Consider the following 20,742-nt stretch of genomic DNA (forward strand, 5'->3'; position numbering starts at 1 on the left):
ATCAGGGAGAAGTGTTCTACTTCTAACCATAGTTAGCTATACTGATCAGGGAAAAGTATTTTAACCACAATATGATGCATAGTATAAATCAGATTTTTTTAAGCACTGAGCTGTGATGTGAAATTTAAATTTAAAAAACACTGGGTAATCATGGAGTTCCACATGCTGCTTGAGGCAATGTTTTCTGCTTTAGCAATTTGGCAGCTGTGATGAGACATAGCTTTTATTTTGATACGGTCTCAGTCATTACTTTAAGGATATTATTGTGACCGAGATTAATGTGATACAAATTAAGTTACAGTTAACGCAACTTTGTTTACTTCCGGTGTGCGTTGACCACTGACAAGAAACCAGCGTGTGCCTTCAGTTAGTTAGGCAAGAGCGACCGAGACGGTAGTGAATGATGGAGAGCTGAGGGATTGTTTAGCGTAAAGTTTCTGTTTAAGAGGCAAAATGACGGAACAATCGACAAATCTAAAGTTGTGTGTAGCATTTGTCAAGCTGAATTTACCAACGCTGTATCAGTTTGGGTTGGTGGTGACTGTCGGCTCTTCAACATAAACTCCTCAAAAAAAGTTCGGAAACATTTGAACAACTTGTAAGGATTGTGCATTCGTGGAATGAGCAACACAGCTAACCGTGTGGGTAGCGGCCCACATTTTTTTGCCAAAATCCTAAAAAAAAGTTTGGAAACGTTTCTTCAGTCGATTTTCCCTCCCCTTTAATAATACCAATTGATATAGTATTGTGTATCGTTGGAAAGCCTAATTAGTCACCTTTACAACGAGGTACAACTTGTAAGGATCTTGCAATCGTGGAATGAGCAACACAGCTAACCGTGTGGGTAGTGGCCCAAAAAAATGTGCCAAAACCCCCTGCAATATTCTTCTGTTGGTATTCACTCTTGTTTTGAGTTGCTTGGTGGATTTGATGATTCTCCCACAGTATTAAGAAAAAAACAACACATATTGACCATTTTTACACTTTATTCATTTTACACTGTCAGGGACCTCAGTAGCATGTGGATCGTGCATTCGTGGAATGAGCAACACAGCTGACCGTGTGGGTAGGGTAGCATCCCAAAAATGTTTGCCAAAATCCCCTGCAATATTCTTCTGTTGGAATTTAGTGAGATATCGGTATGAGATTCTGGAGCCAATGGCGACCCCATATCTCCAGAATCTGGGACCTAACTCCATCCTCCAGGATGACAACGTTCGCCCCCACAGAGGCAGGATCATCACAGAGTTCCTCAAGAACTTGGGAGTGGAGAGGATGGAAAGGCCTGCCGTGAGTCCAGACCTAAACCAAATTGAGTACTTGTGGGATCCGCTTGGGCGTGCAGTACGTGCCAGAGTGACCAACGCAACCATGTTGGCTGACTTGCTACAAATTCTGGTTCAGGAATGGGATGCCATCCCACAGGAGGTGCCAAGCTGTTGTGGCTGCATATGGATCTTCCACATGCTACTGAGGTCCCTGACAGTGTAAAATGAATAAAGTGTAAAAATTGTGAATATGTGTTGTTGTTTCCTTAATAGTGTGGGAGAATCATCCAATCCACCAAACAACACAAAACAAGAGTGAAGACCAACAGAAGAATATTGCAGGGGATTTTGGCAAAAAAATGTGGGCCGCTACCCACACGGTTAGCTGTGTTGCTCATTCCACGAATGCACGATCCGATCTGAGGTGTTTCCGAATTGCTTCAGGGGATAATTGTTACGATTTACCGTCGAGTGGCAGCATTGTGTTTCGCATATATTCCTTGCTTGACGGCGAGAGAGCACTAAAAAAATACCATTAAACAACAGTGTCTAAAATACACGCTGTCTGAAGTGATTACTCGTAAATGTATAGGATTCGACGGACGTCAGTAAAGTTGCATTAGTGCTGTTTTTGTGCGTTATCATTGGAGTGGTTATGCTTTTCTGTGGACAGCTACCAACTCAAACGACTGCCCAGGAATGATTGGTGCTATTTTTAGTTGAAGACGGTGGGCTGACTGAGGTGTCTCCGAATTGATTCAGGGGATAATTGTTACGATTTACCATCGAGTGGCAGCATTGTGTTTTGCATATATTCCTTGCTTGACGGCGAGAGAGCACTAAAAAAATACCATTAAACAACAGTGTCTAAAATACACGCTGTCTGAAGTGATTACTCGTAAATGTATAGGATTCGACGGACGTCAGTAAAGTTGCATTAGTGCTGTTTTTGTGCGTTATCATTGGAGTGGTTATGCTTTTCTGTGGACAGCTACCAACTCAAACGACTGCCCAGGAATGATTGGTGCTATTTATGTTGATAATAGATTGCAGCCACAGATTTAATTCATTATTTTAATTATTCTGATCATTATATTGACCTATTTGAACCTATTTGTTTGCATGTCTGAAGCATCACCTATTTTAATTAGGCCTAGCTGAGTGGTCTTGTTTGCATGTTCCATCACTTGTTTTGAGTGCATGCTATCTTTTGGGTCTTTTCTGGTTTGATTTCCTTGCTTGTTTGCTGTGCACAAATAGGCCTAGGCCTACTTCAATTAAGTTCTCTGTGTGTATTTTTGCTGTTTTCTGGTGCACAATACAATTTTGATGCAATACCTAGAGTTAGATTTTCTTTTATTTATTTATAGGCTTCCACCTGTAGCAGGTGCTGATGTTGCTTTTTCTCACACATAACAATCGCTTATTAATTAGAATGAATGGATTATAGATTCAATTAGCCTAATGGAATATAGATTCGCTAAAATAAGCGGGGTGTCTGTTGGGCCCCGACCTGTTACAAATACGAAAAGTTGGGCCTCGGAGTCGAAAAGGTTGGGTGACCCCCCCTCGCACAACGTAAAAAAAGTAATATGGAACTAATGCACGTCGACACAAGCGGGTGCTTATTATAAACGAAAAATAATGTAAATTTTAAGTGTTGAAAAAATCATGATCCCCCTACTCCTCAAAGAGGTTCGGTTCACATGCTGTTTCCAAAGGGCGGGGCTACAGCTCACAGCCTCACCTCCGTGCTGTTTCGATGTTTTATTTCAGACCAACAAGACTGAATAGGTTCTACGCATGTGCACGTTTGTGGTTCAATTCTACAGACTTCCTGGGATTTAAACAAATAAAATAATAATAAATACGAGAATATGTCTACATTCATTGTTTCCATCAGGACCGCTTCACCTGCTCTCTCTCACCTGCTCTCTCTCTCTCTGACAGCCGGTCAGTCATTTCCCTAGATAAAGGCATTTCCCATGAGGCTTTGCTCCGACCATCCTACATTCATTTTTGAACAAAAAAACGAATTAAATCGCTGGCCAATTTATATTTTTGGTCATCAAAGTTATGTAAAGTCTGAATAAAAAGAATTAGATCAAGGTAGGAGACTAAGCAAAAATCAGTAGGCTGGATTAATGAAAGCGAGTTTATCACACCATTAGTGAGATGTTGTGAGACAACAAGTGCTATATATACTGGTTGGACCACCTTTTTTCATTCCAACAGACTTCTTGGAGATTATCACGGGAACTTGACCTGATTTTATTAGTTTTAACTCGATGGACGGCTCATGGACTCCACACGGCTGCGCAGGGCACTAGAGAGGACGTTAATTCGCATGCAGCTGAATTCCTCCTTGAAAAGCCTTGGTTTGCGTTTGAACTTTCAACATTATTTGTCTGTGAGTAGATATTGTGTGTTAGGACATGTATTGCCGTTTAGAGAATTTAAAACTGACGTTGAATTTCTGTTTGTCACTGTTATTAGAGAATTCGGTATTTAGCAGCTAAATTATGCTAGCTCTCGTGACAGCAATTTTTTTCATGTCCCCCCCCCTGGAATTACTCTCTGAAATGTATTGTCCCCCCCTGCAATGAAATGGGATCTCCGTCCCTGCCTGAGTTAGTGTATATTCAGTTCAGCAATGAATAACCTCTAATGTGTTAAGCTCCTTCAGTAAAATACATAAACTACACTTCTTGTCCGTCCATTCTGTGACATGGTGTCAGAAGTGGTGGCATAAACGCTTCTGGAGAGAGAGAGAGAGAAAAGCGGCAGTGAGTTGTGGAGTGAAGCGAAGGAAAAGCGACGAAAGTGAGAACAGCGAGAGAAAATGCCGAAGTTCAACACACCTGAGGCTTTCGACTTCACGCAGCCTTCCACATGGCCGATGTGGAAGCAACGGTTTGCACGCTTTCGAATTGTAACAAAGTTGGACAAAGAGGACCAGGATGTGCAAGTAAGTTCACTTCTGTATGCAATGGGCAGAGACGCTGAACCCGTGTTAAGCACTTTTACTTTCACTGTGCAGCAAGAAGTGAATTACTTTGATACTGTACTGGCAAAGTTTGATGAACATTTTGTGCCCAAACGTAACGTTATACACGAACGTGCTTGTTTTCACCGACGCTCCCAACAGAGTGGGGAAAGTGTTGAGGCTTTTGTACGTAGCATGTACGAGCTAGCAGAGCACTGTGAATTTGGGGCTAGTAAGGATGAACAGATCCGTGACAGATTAGTGATTGGGCACGTGCCCTGCACATGGGAAAAGGTGCCGAAAATGCAACATGACGGGACATTTTGAGATCGTGTGCAAAACAAAGACCGTAAAAGAAATAACTGCACAAAATGAAAATGAAGAAACAATGGGTGCATTCTTCCTAGGATCTGTTTGTAATGACAACAGTGCAGATGAAAGATGGCACATTGATCTCCCAATCTGTGGCAAAATACTACGCTTTAAAATTGACACTGGGGCAGATATAACAGTCATGTCACACAGCTCATATCTCAGTCTGCCCATGCGACCATCCCTGTGCCAGACAGTAGCAGACGTGCGCAGTCCTGGTGGCAAGCTTCAGTGCATGGGAAAGTTACTGGCCACTACTGAACGAAAGGGGCAAAAATACAGCTTTTGGATATTCGTTGTGAGTGGCTCGTGCACCAACAATCTGCTCAGCCGTGCAGTAGCATGCAAGATGGGACTGGTGCTGAGAGTGGATGAGTTGGAGTGCGACAGTGTCTTCGGTGACATTGGACGTTTAAATTGCAAACCAGTGAAAATAGAGCTCAGAGAGGATGCTCAGCCCTACAGTGTCACAACCCCACGGTGTGTCCCCTTCCCGCTGCTCACACAGGTGGAGCAGTAGCTTGCTCGCATGCAGTCCTTTGGCATCATCGAGGAGGTGAGAGAGGCCACGGACTGGTGTGCGCCGATGGTTCCAGTGGCGAAGAAGAACGGTAAAGTCCGTATCTGTGTGGACCTAAAGCGACTGAATGAAGCAGTAAGGAGAGAGAGGTTCATCTTGCCTACGCTGGAGGATGTGGCGCCGACGTTGTCAGGGGCAGCTGTCTTTTCGACCCTTGACGCGTCCAGCGGCTTTTGGCAGCTACCCCTGGATCCAGCCAGCCAGAGGCTGACTACTTTCATTACTCCAATAGGGAGATTCTGTTTTAAAAGACTGCCCTTCGGAATCACCTCTGCTCCTGAAATATTTCAGAGAGAAATGAGCACCCTGCTACGTGAACACAAAGGCACAGTTGTGGTGATGGACGATATATTAGTGTCAGGGAAGACTAAAGCAGAACACGACAGCAACCTGAAAGCTGTAATGCAGACAATCAAAGCATCAGGGCTTAAGTACAACAAAGACAAGTGCCACTTCGCGCAGCCAGAGCTACGGTACTTCGGGCACGTCATTGGAGCTGATGGAATGAAGCCTGATGGTGACAAGATCAAAGCCATAACCGACATGCCAAGCCCCCAGAACGTCCAGGAACTCCGCCAGATGCTGGGTATGGTGAATTACCTGGCCAAGTTCTTGCCTCACCTGGCCACCGTGCTGCATCCAGTTACCTCCCTGCTGAGGAGTGATGTCCAGTGGGTGTGGGGTGCCGCCCAAGAACAGGCCCTCGAAGAGGTGAAGAAGATGCTGGTCACAGCACCAGTTTTGGTCTACTATAACCCCAGCAAGAGGACAGTGGTGAGTGCAGACGCCAGTAGTTACGGCCTAGGAGCCACCCTTCTCCAAGACCAGGGAGATACTCTACGTCCAGTGGCATTCTGCTCACGCACTTTGACAGAGACAGAGCGCAGATACTCTCAGATCGAAAAGGAGTGTCTGGCGGGTGTCTGGGCATGCGAACGATTCTCACGTTACCTATACGGCATGGAGAGCTTTTGTCTAGAAACCGACCATAAGCTGTTAGTACCATTGATCAACACCTACGACCTAGATAAAACACCACTGAGATGCCAGCGCTTGCTAATGCGCCTAATGAGATTTAATGTGAAAGCAGTACATGTGCCAGGCAAACAACTCATAATTGCAGACACACTGTCCCGAAAGTCAGTGAAGCGTCAGATACTGACGAGGACGTGAAAGCCTACGTGCAAGCGGTAATGGCTACCAGACCCGAGCGGCGACCCTCCAGGATGAGGATCTCCAGAGAGTCACCCACTACATCCGTCACGGCTGGCCAACTTCAATGTCACAGTTGCCACACACGCTCCAGGGCTACCACAAAGCGAGAGCTCACCTTTCTGAAGCCGACAGCTTGCTGCTGTACGACGACAGAATCGTCATCCCGGGGTCACAGCGGATGGAGGTGCTGTCCAAGCTCCATGAGGGTCACTTCGGCTTGACCAAGAGCCGGGAGAGAGCCATGATGTCAGTGTGGTGGCCGGGCATCGGACCGGACATTACCAGGTGCGTTACAACCTGTGAGTTTTGCATCACAAACAAACCTACTCAGAACAGAGAGACTTTAATGACTACACCATTTCCTAATGGGCCATGGCAGAAGATAGCTGCTGATCTGTTCGAGCTAGACGGGAAACAGTATATAGTCGCAGTCGACTACTATTCCGCGACATAGAGATAGCCCACCTGCCTAGTATAACTAGCAAGCAAGTGATCAGTTGCCTCAAGAGCATGTTTGTACGCTGGGGTATTCCCCTCGAGATCATCAGTGATAATGGCACACAGTTCGTGTCAGCAGAGTTCAGTGAGTTCAAGAACACCTATGACTTCCAGCATACAACATCAAGCCCGCACTACCCGCAAGCTAACGGTGCTGCAGAGCGATCTTGCGCCAACCAGACCCACACTTGGCGTGGATGAATTACAGAGCCACCCCAATTCAGTCTACTGGACAGAGCCCTGCCCAGCTTGCAGTTGGTCGCCAGATCAGAACGAGAGTCCCCACTCTCACAGAACATCTGCAGCCCCGCAATGTCAATCTTCAACAGTTGAAAGAAACAGACAGACAGACAAAGCAGGCCTACAGATTCTTCTATAACAGGAGACACTCTGCGCGTGACCTTCCAGCTCTACACCCTGGTCAGCAGGTCAAGCTGGATGGGGAAAAGAGATGGACGACTCCTGGTGTGATCGTCTCCAATGCACCAGAGCCACGGTCATACGTGGTGAAAACTGAGCAAGGCACAGTCACACGTCGAAACCGACGTCACCTGCAGCTCATCCCAGAGCAACCCAGCCTGGAGAGACAGACACCGCCAGAGGAACATGCCCAACCAGCTGGTGCGACCACAAGTGAGCCAGCTCAGCCCGCTTCAGCACCAAAGGCTCCAGACCAGGCATCGCCAGAGGGAGTGCCGGTCCAGTCGCCATCTACACCAATTCCTGTGGTCAAGAGGTCATCAGGAAGAACTATCAACACTCTTGTAAAGTTCAAGGACTTTGTCCGATGAATGCCTAGTTAAAAAAAAAAAAGAATTAACAGTTGAAGTTGTAGTTAAAAGAAATACTATAGAATAAGTTAGAATATGTTTTTTTATAGGAAGTTTACTTTAATGTTTTAGTACAGTCAGTCAGTTTGAAAGAAACTGGGGTATAGAAATAGTAAGCAGTGCGAAGACCTATATAGAACTAGAATGCGTTTCGTGAACGAACTGCGAGAGTGTGCTTGCTCTGTGTCAGTGAAGCACAGGTGCAAGCTAGTTTTAATGACCCCATTATGATGTCATAATCCACAGAGTTCTGCCATGCAAGTCTATGGGGAAAAAAGGTGATGGAAAAAGAGGAATAAAAAAGGAGTGGCAAGGAGTACCGCCAAGAAAAGTCATAGCAGGTTACACCGGATCGGACCGGACGTTTCGGTGTTTGAACGGCGTCTGTACCTCGAACGGGCGAGGAGTAGTTAGCGTTACAAAAAACGGGGAGAATAAAGAAAACTTGACAACAACAATACTGTGCTTCCCTTCGGGCAAGCACACTAATTATTTGTTTATTGATTATTTGTTAAGAAACAAACTTAAGGGGGAGATGTGATGAGACATAGCTTTTATTTTGATACGGTCTCAGTCATTACTTTAAGGATACGTCACATGCACTTCACATCAGTTAGTGGATATTCAGTTCAGCAATGAATAACCTGTAATGTGTTAAGCTCCTTCAGTAACAGCGACGGCGCTACACCGGGGCTTAGGGGTGCTATAGCCCCGGCAAAAAAATGTGTAGCCCCAGTTAAGCCCCTCTAGCATTTAAGCACTGTTTTGCAAATGTCGAGGATGATTTGAGAAATGTACCAAGGCGACTGAGAAAAACTATAAAGGTTCATACGTAACGTATGCATTCTGTTCCAATACAATCCATGCTTGCGTGTTCGTACTGCGCCTGTACCCCGTTTGCCCTGTGCTGTGTGTGTGTGTGTGAGAGAGAGAGGGGACAAAAGGGCGGAGTAGGCCGTAAGGTGAACACTGTTTTCGTTTCAACCCGTTCCACTGTCTGGCATCTACACAATCTTTAGCTCATAAAAAAGAACGAGTCCTGCTAACCTACCAAAAAAAAGTTCGTCGCTGAAGTTCCAGTCGATTGTCGATACGTTTTTTTTTTTGCAGAACTAGAGTCTTCAGAGCGTAATACGATTCTGGATGTCCAGAAGATCATGGACTCATTTGCACTTAACCACAGCAACAGCCGCATTGTCCTAGCCTACTGTAAAACAACTCTGGTGATTTTTTTTTGTTTGTTTTTAATCATTCAAATAAGCTGTTCGCACTTCTCGTTGCGGCTGCACTTGTAGCCTATGTTATGAGTTTTACTATTAATGTAATGTTGATGTTGATATGATGTTGTGATCCGAGACAATATTGTCAATGCATAGTTGTTTGTTTTCATTTATTATGCATATGGAATAAATACTTGTTGCATGTTGGATGTATTGTCTGGTTATGGGCAGGCGCATGGTCGCTGTCCGGAGCTGAACCTTTGCACGCACGTGAAACATTTCCGCCATTGCCGCTTGTATTACATTCTCGTGCTGTGTATCATAGCTGCTTTTATTGGAAAAAAACAAGAACCTCTTAATAAAGTAAGTGACGTCATGAAAATAAATTATTTTCTTAGCTACCCCACGTATCGGTCAAGCCCCCCCTTAGCACCGGGAGAGAAAAAATCCTGCCGCCGTGCATGTTCAGTAAAATACATAAACTACACTTCTTGTCCGTCCATTTCGTGACAGCAGCAACATCTCTATTTTTAAAGATAAGACGAGTTAGTCAGACAGACTGAAAACTACCTTTTAACTCTTCAACATTTTGCAGAGGTTTTATACTGCCGTTGTCTCGCTCACACCTTATTTTCGCAGATTTTGCAAAATAAAAACATTCATTTTACCATAGGGATTTTTTATTTGGGACCATGAAGTGTTAAAGCAACACTATGCAACACTTTGACAATGTTTAAGGTGTTTTTATAGGCAAGTAGTTTTGGTACCACCCTCAAATGTGTTCCAATAACACCTGTGTCTTTCCCAGTCATCCAGCACTATAGTTCTGTGTTCCGGGCTCGAACAGAACGTCACAGAATGACTGCCAGCTATACTATCCTAAATTTCCCTCAAGATTAATAAAGTATCCATCTATCTATCAATATACTGCCAATATAAAGACACAAGGTTGACCTCGTTTCCGGGTGATTCTATAATTTAGGGTACATTCCATGTCCACTAATGTTAATGATGATTATTCTATAAAATATCTTCAAAGACAATACATTTTATACATTAACTTACTCCATGTAATAACATCATGCAATTTTTGTTTTGCATTTTATGCAATGTTTTGCTAAAAATGTGTCTTAAAGTGCATAAATTCACTAATTCTGCCATGTCCGATTTCCAGTTAGGCAAGTTGATGTGTCAAAATATTGAGTAAAAACCATTCAAATAAATAAAAACTTGTTATAATTAAGTTGAGAAGTGTTAATACTAAAGGAAATTATTATTTTAAAAAACTGACTTTATTATTTAAATACTTTAAATAAGTTATTTTTGTACGTCCACAAAAAGCCTGTCAACTAAGTTACTAAGTATATTTCCCGCTGTAACTCAAAAATGGGTTGTCCTTAAACCATTTTACCTGCATCATGTGATGTCATTTTCCTCTGTGGTGGCAATTTTAAACACACCATGGTGAATCTCCTCTAATTTTTTTAAATATTTGATGTAAGACAGCATGTTACCCCTGAGTATATTAATTAAGCATCAACTATGTTCGGTACACTGATGTGGCTCAGAGTTTTTGATCATAAAAATGAAATGATAGGTGAAATTCTAACATGAAGGATTTTAAGAAAATGACATGTGTTGCCTGTGTCCCCCATTTTAGTTATTGGATGAATTAGGGAAATTGTCAACTTAGTGACCCGTCAACTAAGTTACACCTAGTAAGTATAGTAACTTAGCTAGTTGACGGGTCACTTAGTTGACAATTTCCATTTTCTGAATGTCATCAGACATAATCACCTAATAATTGTCATTAACAGTCTACATATCTTTCAACACACATTATAAACCTGGTTTAACCTTCTCACTGAACAGATATTTAAGTATTATTTCTTTTTTTAAAAAACATTTCTACTGGTTAAACTGGTGTAACTTAGTTGACAGTCTGAGAGGTAAAAGCATAATTTAAGTTAAAATATATAAAAAACTGTTCATGTTTAAGCTTTGCAACCAACAGATATGTGCCACTGACAGGTTTAACTAACTCTGGGCTTTGTTTGTTTATTTGAGGAAGAATAAGGTCCATACACTTTTTTTCACCATGAAATGTAGGCCTACCCTAAATTATCACCCTTCCACTGACATGGTGCTGATGTCTTATCTGGAACCAGTTCTGCGCGTTCCAACCTAAATTCTGCAGGTGAAAGGCTGAAAATCCGGCACCGGCACGGCCTTGGTGGAAAAGTAGTATTAGAGTGTTGGCATGTTTCTATCAGCGCCAACAGGGCTTTTGGTGGTGTTTGCAAGTTTTTAGCATGCCTTTTAGGAGGTTAGATTGCTATTTTTTGGACGGAGCTACTTGATGCTTTAAAATGCTAACACAACTTCTGTCCGACTTTATTGCGCATCTCTGTGCAGTACATCTAGTCCTTACTAGTGAAAATGTAGTTGTTGTTTATGCCTTTCTGTCTATGGTAGGCTAACTTAACTAGAATAATTGATTACTTGGGGGCCTCCAACTGGAATAGGATATTTATGATAAAAGAACACAATTCACATTGTATAATATGCTAAATCGCTGGTTACGTAACCGTGGTTCTATAAATAGTGGAAGACCGCCAGAGTCCTTGGTCACTCGGAAAGGCGAGAATGACCTTGGAGAAAGATCGTGACGCAGGTGTAGGCTATATACCTTTAGGGCGTCACGTGTCACGAGATGACAATCAATCAATACGTTCTCGTAGCCAATGCGCGGGCGCATGATGTCTTCCACTATGTTAAACTGCCTCTGGCGGTCTGGATCTATGAAATAGAAGAACCCATGTTCCCATGGTATTTCCCAATTTCATTGTCAATGCAATTCAGCCAGCCAAAGCTTCAGCTTGTTCCATTATCTTGTATAATGAAAATAGTTGAAGTGTAAGAGTTTTTGCCCTCTTAAAATGTAAACATTTAGGGAATTTAAACACGTAACTGCATTGTAGCTAGCCTTCTATTTGTGGTGTCTCTCACACAGCCAAAAGTTCCCTCCACTTAGAACTAACTTGGAGCCAGACTCCATATCACGTTATGGAAATGTGTTGGCTTCTACAAGAGAACCAAAAGTATGCAGTGAGAGTTAATTAAACATATTTGATTTTTGTTAAGCCTCCTATCTTGTGAAGATGACTTACATTTCTTGGGCCTAATGATGATAGGATGTGGCACGTGTGACGTAATTTTGACCACGCTGGATGGCGCTGGAAAATTGTGACGTGGCAAGGATTTACGTGTGTTTTGGTGGAGTAATCTGAGGTGATCTTCACAAAAATGAAGTTTTGTTTAAGTTACAACGTTGTCAAATACCTGGCTACATAAGTGCAGTCTTTGCGAATGGAAATACATTGAATGAGCTAGGAAAAGGGGAACTTGGCTTGTTATTTTAAATAACGTTTGAGTTAGCTGGCTTTGTAGGGCTGCGCACTTTTACTACGGATACGTGTTAGACAGGCGAACAGTTAGGTTACTTTAAAACTCTTGTTAGCATCGCTCCGGAGGTCAACCTCCATACTCAATATAGCTTTAAAATTAACCAACAGCTGTTTCAGTGTTGTACGTAAAGCAGGATTTCTGACTGAAAATGGGTCTCGCCATTTCGAGTGTCTTCACTCGTCTGTTTGGGAAAAAGCAGATGAGGATTTTAATGGGTAAGTGACCTCTCGTGCTATGCTGACGGCCAACAAATTTAAGTTCTGCAATTGAGCCGACTCGAATAGTTTAGTAGCTGTGTACGTTTTCGGTGGACTTGAGTTCTAAAGTCAGAGGCTTGGTAAGTTTAACACTGAATTTCAAGAAGTTATCTCAACTAGCGAGAGCTTCGTTGTAATAATCAAGTCAGTATGTATTGTTCAGTAGGCTATCATTACGTTTCTTGAGTGGGTCAACTCAGATATCAGCAGAGTGTGTTCTAGAAGTATTACAGCTTTTTAGGATCTGAAGTAGGGTAGGGTTCTTCCTTGCTAGCTGATGCTAGCTCATCAGGTTTGTGATCTAGCAGTCCCAACAATGCAATGTTACCTTTCAAACAATTCACAGCAATATACACCCTTCATCATAGAGAGCAAACGTTCTCTGAAAATGTGGCATGAGTAACTTCTTGGTTTCCCATCACTCAGAAGTTTGTCTCTTTGAGCCAGTGGGATATATCAGCATCTGTGGTTAAACCCTTATTCCATTTTGCAGTTGGACTAGATGCTGCAGGGAAAACGACAATCCTCTACAAACTTAAACTGGGGGAAATTGTCACCACAATCCCCACTATTGGTAGGCTGACACTTTGCTTATCAGTTACCTGTGTCTTTCCCCCTTGTATTCCTGTATTTTATATATATGCATATTTATTATCACTTCAATGTATTAACTTTTCATTGTACCCTCTGCCCCACTGTAAATGAGGGTCTTTATCCTCAATGTGTTTTCCAAAGCTTACATTCAAAATGTTTTTAAAAAAAAAGAAAAGAAACATGGTCTATTCCAACCACTGAAATTCAAAGGTTTACTGAAACAATGTTTTTGAGCCTGACCCTTTTGGTTAAATCAATAGAGGCAAAAGCACATACATCCTCATCCTTACCACAGGGTGTCAAACTAATTCGCTTCTTGTCCTGTTCCTAGGATTCAACGTGGAGACGGTAGAGTACAAGAACATTTGCTTCACTGTATGGGATGTGGGCGGCCAAGACAAGATTCGACCCCTGTGGAGGCATTACTTCCAGAACACTCAGGTATTTACATTTGAGGATTTCATGGTGCTTCCAGGTAGACTGAAGAAGTGTGCAGTTGACATTTATTCAAACTTTTTTTTTTTTTTTTTTAATCATGTTTTTTGCTGCTACTGGAAGTGACAATCTTGACCACATGGCTGGAATTTTGGACCATAATTTGATTTTCCCTAGTGTACAATGATTAATTGGCTCAGGTATCAGACCTGGGATGTGATGGTGTGGCTGTATCATACCCCAGGGTTGTCTTTGCGGTACCAAGCTTTGCCTTTCCTTTGACCTTGTTGCAGCTACTTGTTTACTCTTGGTTAGTGTTGCGTTCTTGGAAAACGAGAAATCTTAGGCGGTCACTGCCATAAGAAAGAGTGTATTGCATCTGCCCTGAGCAGACTACATGAGGGACTACTAAAGGGGGACCATAGGTCGAAGAGCTTGAGAGCAGTAGAGGTTAGAGAGTGAGAGGGGTTTCATGAGAACAGGGAGAGAGAAAGAGTAGCAGCTCCTGTGTGAGAGCGGGGAGAAAAATAAAAGTGTGGTCTGTTCCCCTTAGAGCTGAGAGAAAAGAGAAAGTTCTGGAGGTAACTTGGGGGTCTTGTCCACCAGGTCAGGGGGCGTGCTTCAGTTGAAATCAGGCTACAGTTACAGTGATTGATTGGAGGAGAGGCACTTACCATTTATGCAAGTTCCTAATTAAACCACACTAATGTTCCTGATTAAATCACAATAAATTAATTCCAGGTGTACCAACAACAGTAAAGCATTAAATATGTTATTATAATAGGGTTTTCATATCCTATTGATAACTGAAACCGAATGTCCTGTCCTCCTGAGTGCCATCAACAAAGTGGAGTTACCAAAGTCAAGATGGTGGCTTATGGATGTCTGCTTCTGACTGATAAGAGATACAGCAGCGTACTTTTTTCGATCGCTCCCTTTCTCTAAAAGGAAATCAGTTGAGTGGGTCGCTGTCTCCTGGCAAGAGAAATCATGAGCTTTTGGGGACCTACTGACCTGTCATTGCCCCTGTATGCATGTTGTAGGGCCTTATCTTTGTGGTGGATACCAACGATCGTGAAAGGGTACAAGAAGCTGCTGAAGAGCTGCAGAAAATGGTGAGTAGAATGTATAAAAGCTCACTGTTGTGCACAAGACATGCGCATCTACCATTGAGCTCACTTGTGAAGTTCACATCCAGGAAGTGTTAAAATGCTAACTTTAAAGCAATGTTTCCTGGTTGCTCTGCTTGTTTCGTTGCAATGCTAGCTACCTAGCTAAGGAAACTTTTAAAGTCTTCTTTAACTAACTAACTAATTTAACTAATACAATTGTAATAGACTAAGGATATGGATATGTTGTTTATATTCACACATATTAACACAAGTATATATTACACATGCTAGCAACTACAAACTGTTTAGGTGGTTCCCTAAGCTAGGATAGTTCCACATGAGACCTTGAATGTTTTACACATCTCTCGCGGTTCGAGCTTTGTAGCATCCTATTAAATTGCCTACAGTTGGCTCTGGGAATACACCTGCTATTTATCTTTATGGAAGACTGAGTCTGAATGAAAACGTGTGAACTATTCCAAGTTGTGTTTACCGAATACATTAATGGGTTTCGTATGTGAAAGAGGGAGAGACACCTATTAATGCTTTACCTGGCAGAGTGACAGTGCCGTTACTTCTAGGTGAAAAAAAGCGCATTGCCATATTTAGGCCACACCCAAGACATTTTACAGAATCGGTGAGAGTGAGAGTCCATTGTCTGCAGGGGCGGAGTGGCCATCGGGACGACCGGGAGATTTCCCGGTCGGCCGGCAGGCCAATGAGCTCACGAGAAGCAGCCTGCAGACTGCACACAGCCGTGTGAAGTTCATGAGCGGCCCATTGAGTTAAAATAAATGTCAATCAATTCATGTTCCCATGAAAATCACCAAGTTCTGCGACAGCTGAAACCGAGGGTAGTCCAACCAATATATATACCACTTGTTGTTTCTCTACATCTCACTCATGGTGAGTATCAAACTCACTCTAATTAATTTTTGTTTAGCCTCCTATCTTGACCTTATTCGTTTTATTCAGACGTTACATAACTTTCATGACCACAAATATAAATTGGCCAGCGATTTAATTCGCTTTTTTTGTTCATAAATTAATGTAGAATGGTCGGAGCAAAGCCTCATGGGAAATGGCTTAATCCAGTGAACGTAACTTGGGCCAGATGGGCTCGTTGTGGGCCGGTGGTGGGCTGTTGCAGTCAGAATTGTCCCGGTGGATTTTTGTGTCCCTCTCCGCCCCTGCTTGTCTGAGTCCCTTTGTGTCCTTTTTACCAAACAGTTGCAGGAGGATGAGCTAAAGGATGCTGTACTGCTGATCTTTGCCAACAAACAGGACTTGCCCAATGCGATGGCCCTCAGTGACCTTACCGACAAACTGGCCCTTCAGACACTCAGGAGCAGAACTGTGAGCAGTTCCCAGTTGGCACATGCAGTCTTATTATAGCCAAATACATTTAACTACACATTCATAATAATATATACATTTAACCTTATGGCTAAGCATGCATCTTTATTATGACAACATAGTGCTTTGATAGTATACTGATGTCAATGTTTAAAAAACATAAATAAAATAAAAAAAACTGTAAGCATACCCAAATGTAGTCAGGTGTAGTTAACCATGCCTTACCCATATTGAAATAGAACTGCAAATGTATTACATGTATTAGTTTAGGCTAAATGTATACATACATTGACTTAAGTGGGATATTGTTTGTGACGTAGTCAATCATTCTATATTGGGCACAGAGTTGAATATTCAATATGTGGTTGTTCTTCTCTACAGTGGCATGTGCAGGCAACCTGTGCACCTCAAGGAACGGGTCTATACGAGGGACTGGACTGGCTGTCTGAGCAGCTCTCCAAATACTAAAGGAGTGGCAGTGGACTTCATGGAGTCATTACATAACCAATGATATTTTGACCAAGATGCCCTCAGTTTGGGAGAACAACTAAAGGTGTACAAGTACAAGTTACATAGCTGTGACTAATCTGGTGCATCTTCCCAATATCCTCTTTTCCTGGCTGACTGTATTGATACATTTCATGTTCATGGCAAATTAAGCTGGGAACAGTGGCTAAATAGCTATGTGTGAAATGACTTTTGCATTTCCATTTCAACTATGATCCCTTAGCTTCCTTCATTCCAGATGTTGACTAACTGAAAGTGGCTTATAGTGCAAATACAACCAGCATTCTTTTTCCAGGCTTTATTAGAACATAAACAATCTACCACAACAATCTATCAACAGATGGACCAGTTGTCATCCGCTGTCTGGGCTGGTTCTTTAATATATGGATATGATTATCTGGTTAGTCATGTTTTGATCCAGCAACATTCCCCAGTCAAAGCAATGTCATTTTCTGTAATAAATTACTAATAAAATATTTGAAAAATTGAAGCGACAATGATGAATGTTGAAGTGATTGATGTGACATTTATATATATTGCATACATTCTTAATTTATTACACTGCAGAGAGGAATTTCATATTCTTAAGTCATCTGTAGGGATAACAAGTGATTGTATAAAATAACTGCAACAACCCATACATTCAGATGATTTCTAAAAGCTGTAAATATTACACATGTGTAAAGATTGAATGTGGAAGAACTGATGATCAACTATCTCCCGTCAGCCAGGTGTATACAGTCCGCTGCTAATTTAAAGTAAATATAATGGGAAATGATGGAGATGGAGCACTGAACTTTATTATATGATCAGTATTTACACATAGAACTATATTATATGAATATCAGTATTTACTTTTGCAGAAAGGGTGCTCATTTCCACTTGAGGTCACAAACCAGGGCAATATGGTCCGAGGGGTGAGAAACACTTGGTAGGGCATGGTGGGTTGTCACCTCCTGGTGGCTTGGCATAGGAATGACCTGCTCCACACATAGCATCCGTGGTTCCAGGAAGATATAGTCCAAGCAGCCTTGGAAGCCACCCACATAATTGGTGTAAGATGGCTCTCCACAGGCACTCTTGAGCTCAAAGGGGTTGTGGAGCTCCATGGGGCACTGCTCTTCAGGCCCACCAGATGCCCAGTCTGGGTGTGTTTTTGGCACGAAGCCCTGGCTTAAAAGCTGGAATAGGCCTGAGGATGGGGTGCTATTGAAATCACCAAAAAATAGCAGAGAAGCACCAGGGTGTTCCACAGAGATCACCTGCTTCAAGTGCCGCAGGGCAATATCAATCTGGATCAGACGAACATTTCCTCCTGCACAGGGGAGAGGAAGGTTATCAGCAAGCCCTTTTAACAGGATCTAAAACCTATCTGGGGAGTCAGCTTAACCTTTTCATACATACAAGCATACTTGCCTTTGGGGTGCCAGTAAAGATGAGTGTTAGCAACACATACCGGCTTTGAGGTATTGCTCAAAGGCTGAAGAACAGTCACCTGGAAGAAAATGTATTTAAAAACTGAAAACTGAAGAAAACATTTGAAATGGTGTAGTACTGTGTATCCCACTGGGTGTCATTCAAATATACCTGCAAAGTCGTTGACCTTTTCATCACTTTCTCTCTCAAGATTGGGTTCTTGGACAGATTGTCCAACAACTCGGAGTGAAGGGAGTCCTTTCTAAGGGCCTCGTTTAGTTGGATGTCGTGCTGACTCAGCAGCTGCAGTTTATCCTTCCGAAAATATGTTGCCAGTCCCTCGTGCTGCTTCTCTTTGATTCTAAAGTTTCCTTCCATACCAAAGGCATCCAGTGCAGGTGACAAACTATCATTGAACACTCCCTTATCCACCTCCTGAAGGCAAATAATATCAGCATGATATCCGAGCAGTTCTTTTTTGATGAGGTTTTGTCTGTAATCTATTCCCAACGCATATGGGGCGCAGTAAGGATACAACACTGTTTTGGAAAGATCCGTCTGAGCGTAGATATCGGCAAGAATGTTGTAAGATAAAACTCTCAAGGTTGAGTGATCCGTTACTTTTTTCGTGTACTGGTGGCGACTGTCAAATGTGCAGGCTCCAGGCCCCGCCTCAATGGTGCTACTAGACACAAACTCCTTTGCAACACCATATTTTGTCTCATTTCCAGGGATACACTTAAACTTTATTTTCAAACCAATATCAACATTTGAGGGCGTGAATACACGCCCAGTGCCCGTCTCGATCCAGCTATCTTGGTTGGGGGCTTGCTCTTTATACCATGTGAAAATACAGTGGTTTAAATTCCCAAATTCTATTTCCAGTTTTGGACAAATAGGAAAACCTGCCAAAAGTGCAACAGGCAACTCCGCTATCGTGAATGTTGGAGGGTTCCGTTCGATTTTATATTTAACTTCACTAACGTGTAAAACAGCTCCATCTTGCCACGCATCAAAGTTTGCTACATCGTTTGCCACATAATCGCCGTTATAATGCAGTCTCACAACAGGCTCAACAACTTCACTGGGCTCATTACATATGTTCTTCTTAGACTTTTTACCCTTTGCCTGGGCCTTGATGATGCCGTTTGATATTCTTGCTAATACTTTACCCAGTTCTTCACTCTGATCTCTCAACATGTGCTTCTGGCTGCCATCGAGCGTGAATGAAATTGTTAGCTTGGACTCCGATGGTACACATCTTACCACTGCTCTTTGCATTGTGTTGTAATACCGTGGAATATTACTGAGGTGGCCCCAAAATGAAATGGAAATAGACTTATTAAAAAATAATCGTGAACGCAATGCACAATTCCACAACATCTGGACAAGCCAGTGGATGGGCGCCGGTAAACGGTCAGCTAGCCAAGCTATTTGGCAGCCGCTACGGAAATGTAAACAGTTCGGTTAACAACACTATTAACACTTTAGCATGCGCTGATTCGAAGCAAACGAGCGATTACTGAAATGAGTGGGGAAAATGTCTTTTAAAAAAAAAATCCCTCTTTGGACAACAAAGTCGTGTGGACAACCACAAGGCAAGTCATGCATCACGCATGGCATTTTTCTGTGCCAGTTTAACATGTCACACAGAAGAACATGAATAAAACGCAAACAGCTAACGGCCAATCACATGTTGAGGAGACGGTTTAGCGCAATGTGGACGCGGACGTGCGCATGGCTGTCGTCAAAGGTGCTGCTGTTGCCGTCTCGTGTCAGGGTACAAGCTCCATCACTCAATCACAGTGTTTGATGTAATATCTCTACGTCGTGTGAATCTACAGCAAATATTGATATTCTCTATAGGTACTGTTTTCTCCGGGCCTTCACAACCCTTTACTCTATCTAAAAAGCAATCGCTATCCTACCTTAAAATACCACTGCTGGTAATGTATTGTATCGCTGAAGCATGAAATAAATTAAACTCACTTTATCAGTGGGTCTCTCGTAGTTTTATTCACAGGGAGCAAACATAGGCCTACTAATGAAAATGTGCATCTGCTCTGCAAGAAAGATGTTGTTTTCTCTTGACCCTGAGCCAGTGCTTGAAAACGCATCTTTTTGTGTACATATTTTTTTATTAGGGACGAAAACGATCGAAATCGTTTCAGTATTGAGTTAGAACGCTACAACCGGCAACCGCAAAATGTCTATACAATGCAAGGCTTGCATCCGTGACAAAGTAAACCATTTTTTCAGCCACGGACAGGCTCATAATATAATTATAAGTGTGGGAATTATAATAACAAGATGTATCCATACCCTTGCGATCTTGCCCCTATACAATTGAAAGTGTAGGTGTTTTGGCAATCTATTGCTCTTTCTGGGATACCCGGATCAACAGATCTGCATTTTAAGACCCAAATTGAATTTGAAGTCTGAATTTGTGATGTTGAAAAATAATGGGTTAAATATTACCTGCCACAAAAATAAATTTGATAGTGTTATAAAGAACGAGCTACCCACAAAAATATATATTAAAATGTTAAAAACCTACATAACGTTGCTTTAATGTTGAAACACTAAAAATGTATGGAAAATGTATAAGCTGAACCGTGTCGTTTAAAG

At 42.3% G+C, this 20,742-nt stretch overlaps 2 protein-coding genes across 2 annotated transcripts; one reads left to right on the forward strand and one right to left on the reverse strand.

The window, feature by feature from the left end:
• The first annotated feature begins 12,254 nt into the window (after window positions 1-12,254).
• On the forward strand, window positions 12,255-17,125 carry LOC308370917 (ADP-ribosylation factor 4-like). The gene is made up of 6 exons (XM_080845654.1): window positions 12,255-12,652; window positions 13,188-13,268; window positions 13,620-13,729; window positions 14,767-14,838; window positions 16,066-16,191; window positions 16,573-17,125. Exons 1-6 carry the CDS (start codon window positions 12,586-12,588, stop codon window positions 16,657-16,659), a joined length of 543 nt encoding a protein of 180 aa, XP_080701780.1. The 5' UTR covers window positions 12,255-12,585; the 3' UTR covers window positions 16,660-17,125.
• A 146-nt stretch (window positions 17,126-17,271) lies between these two features.
• On the reverse strand, window positions 17,272-19,501 carry pde12 (phosphodiesterase 12). Its single transcript, XM_080845504.1, has 3 exons — window positions 18,286-19,501; window positions 18,115-18,193; window positions 17,272-18,013 (listed from the first exon to the last, which is right to left on the reverse strand). The coding sequence occupies exons 1-3, from the start codon at window positions 19,495-19,497 to the stop codon at window positions 17,571-17,573; spliced, it is 1,734 nt and encodes a 577-aa protein (XP_080701630.1). The 5' UTR covers window positions 19,498-19,501; the 3' UTR covers window positions 17,272-17,570.
• Window positions 19,502-20,742: the final 1,241 nt, after the last annotated feature.

The sequence above is a fragment of the Sprattus sprattus genome, assembly GCF_963457725.1.
Source record: "Sprattus sprattus genome assembly, chromosome: 10".
In the NCBI taxonomy this organism is placed as follows: Eukaryota; Metazoa; Chordata; class Actinopteri; order Clupeiformes; family Clupeidae; genus Sprattus; species Sprattus sprattus.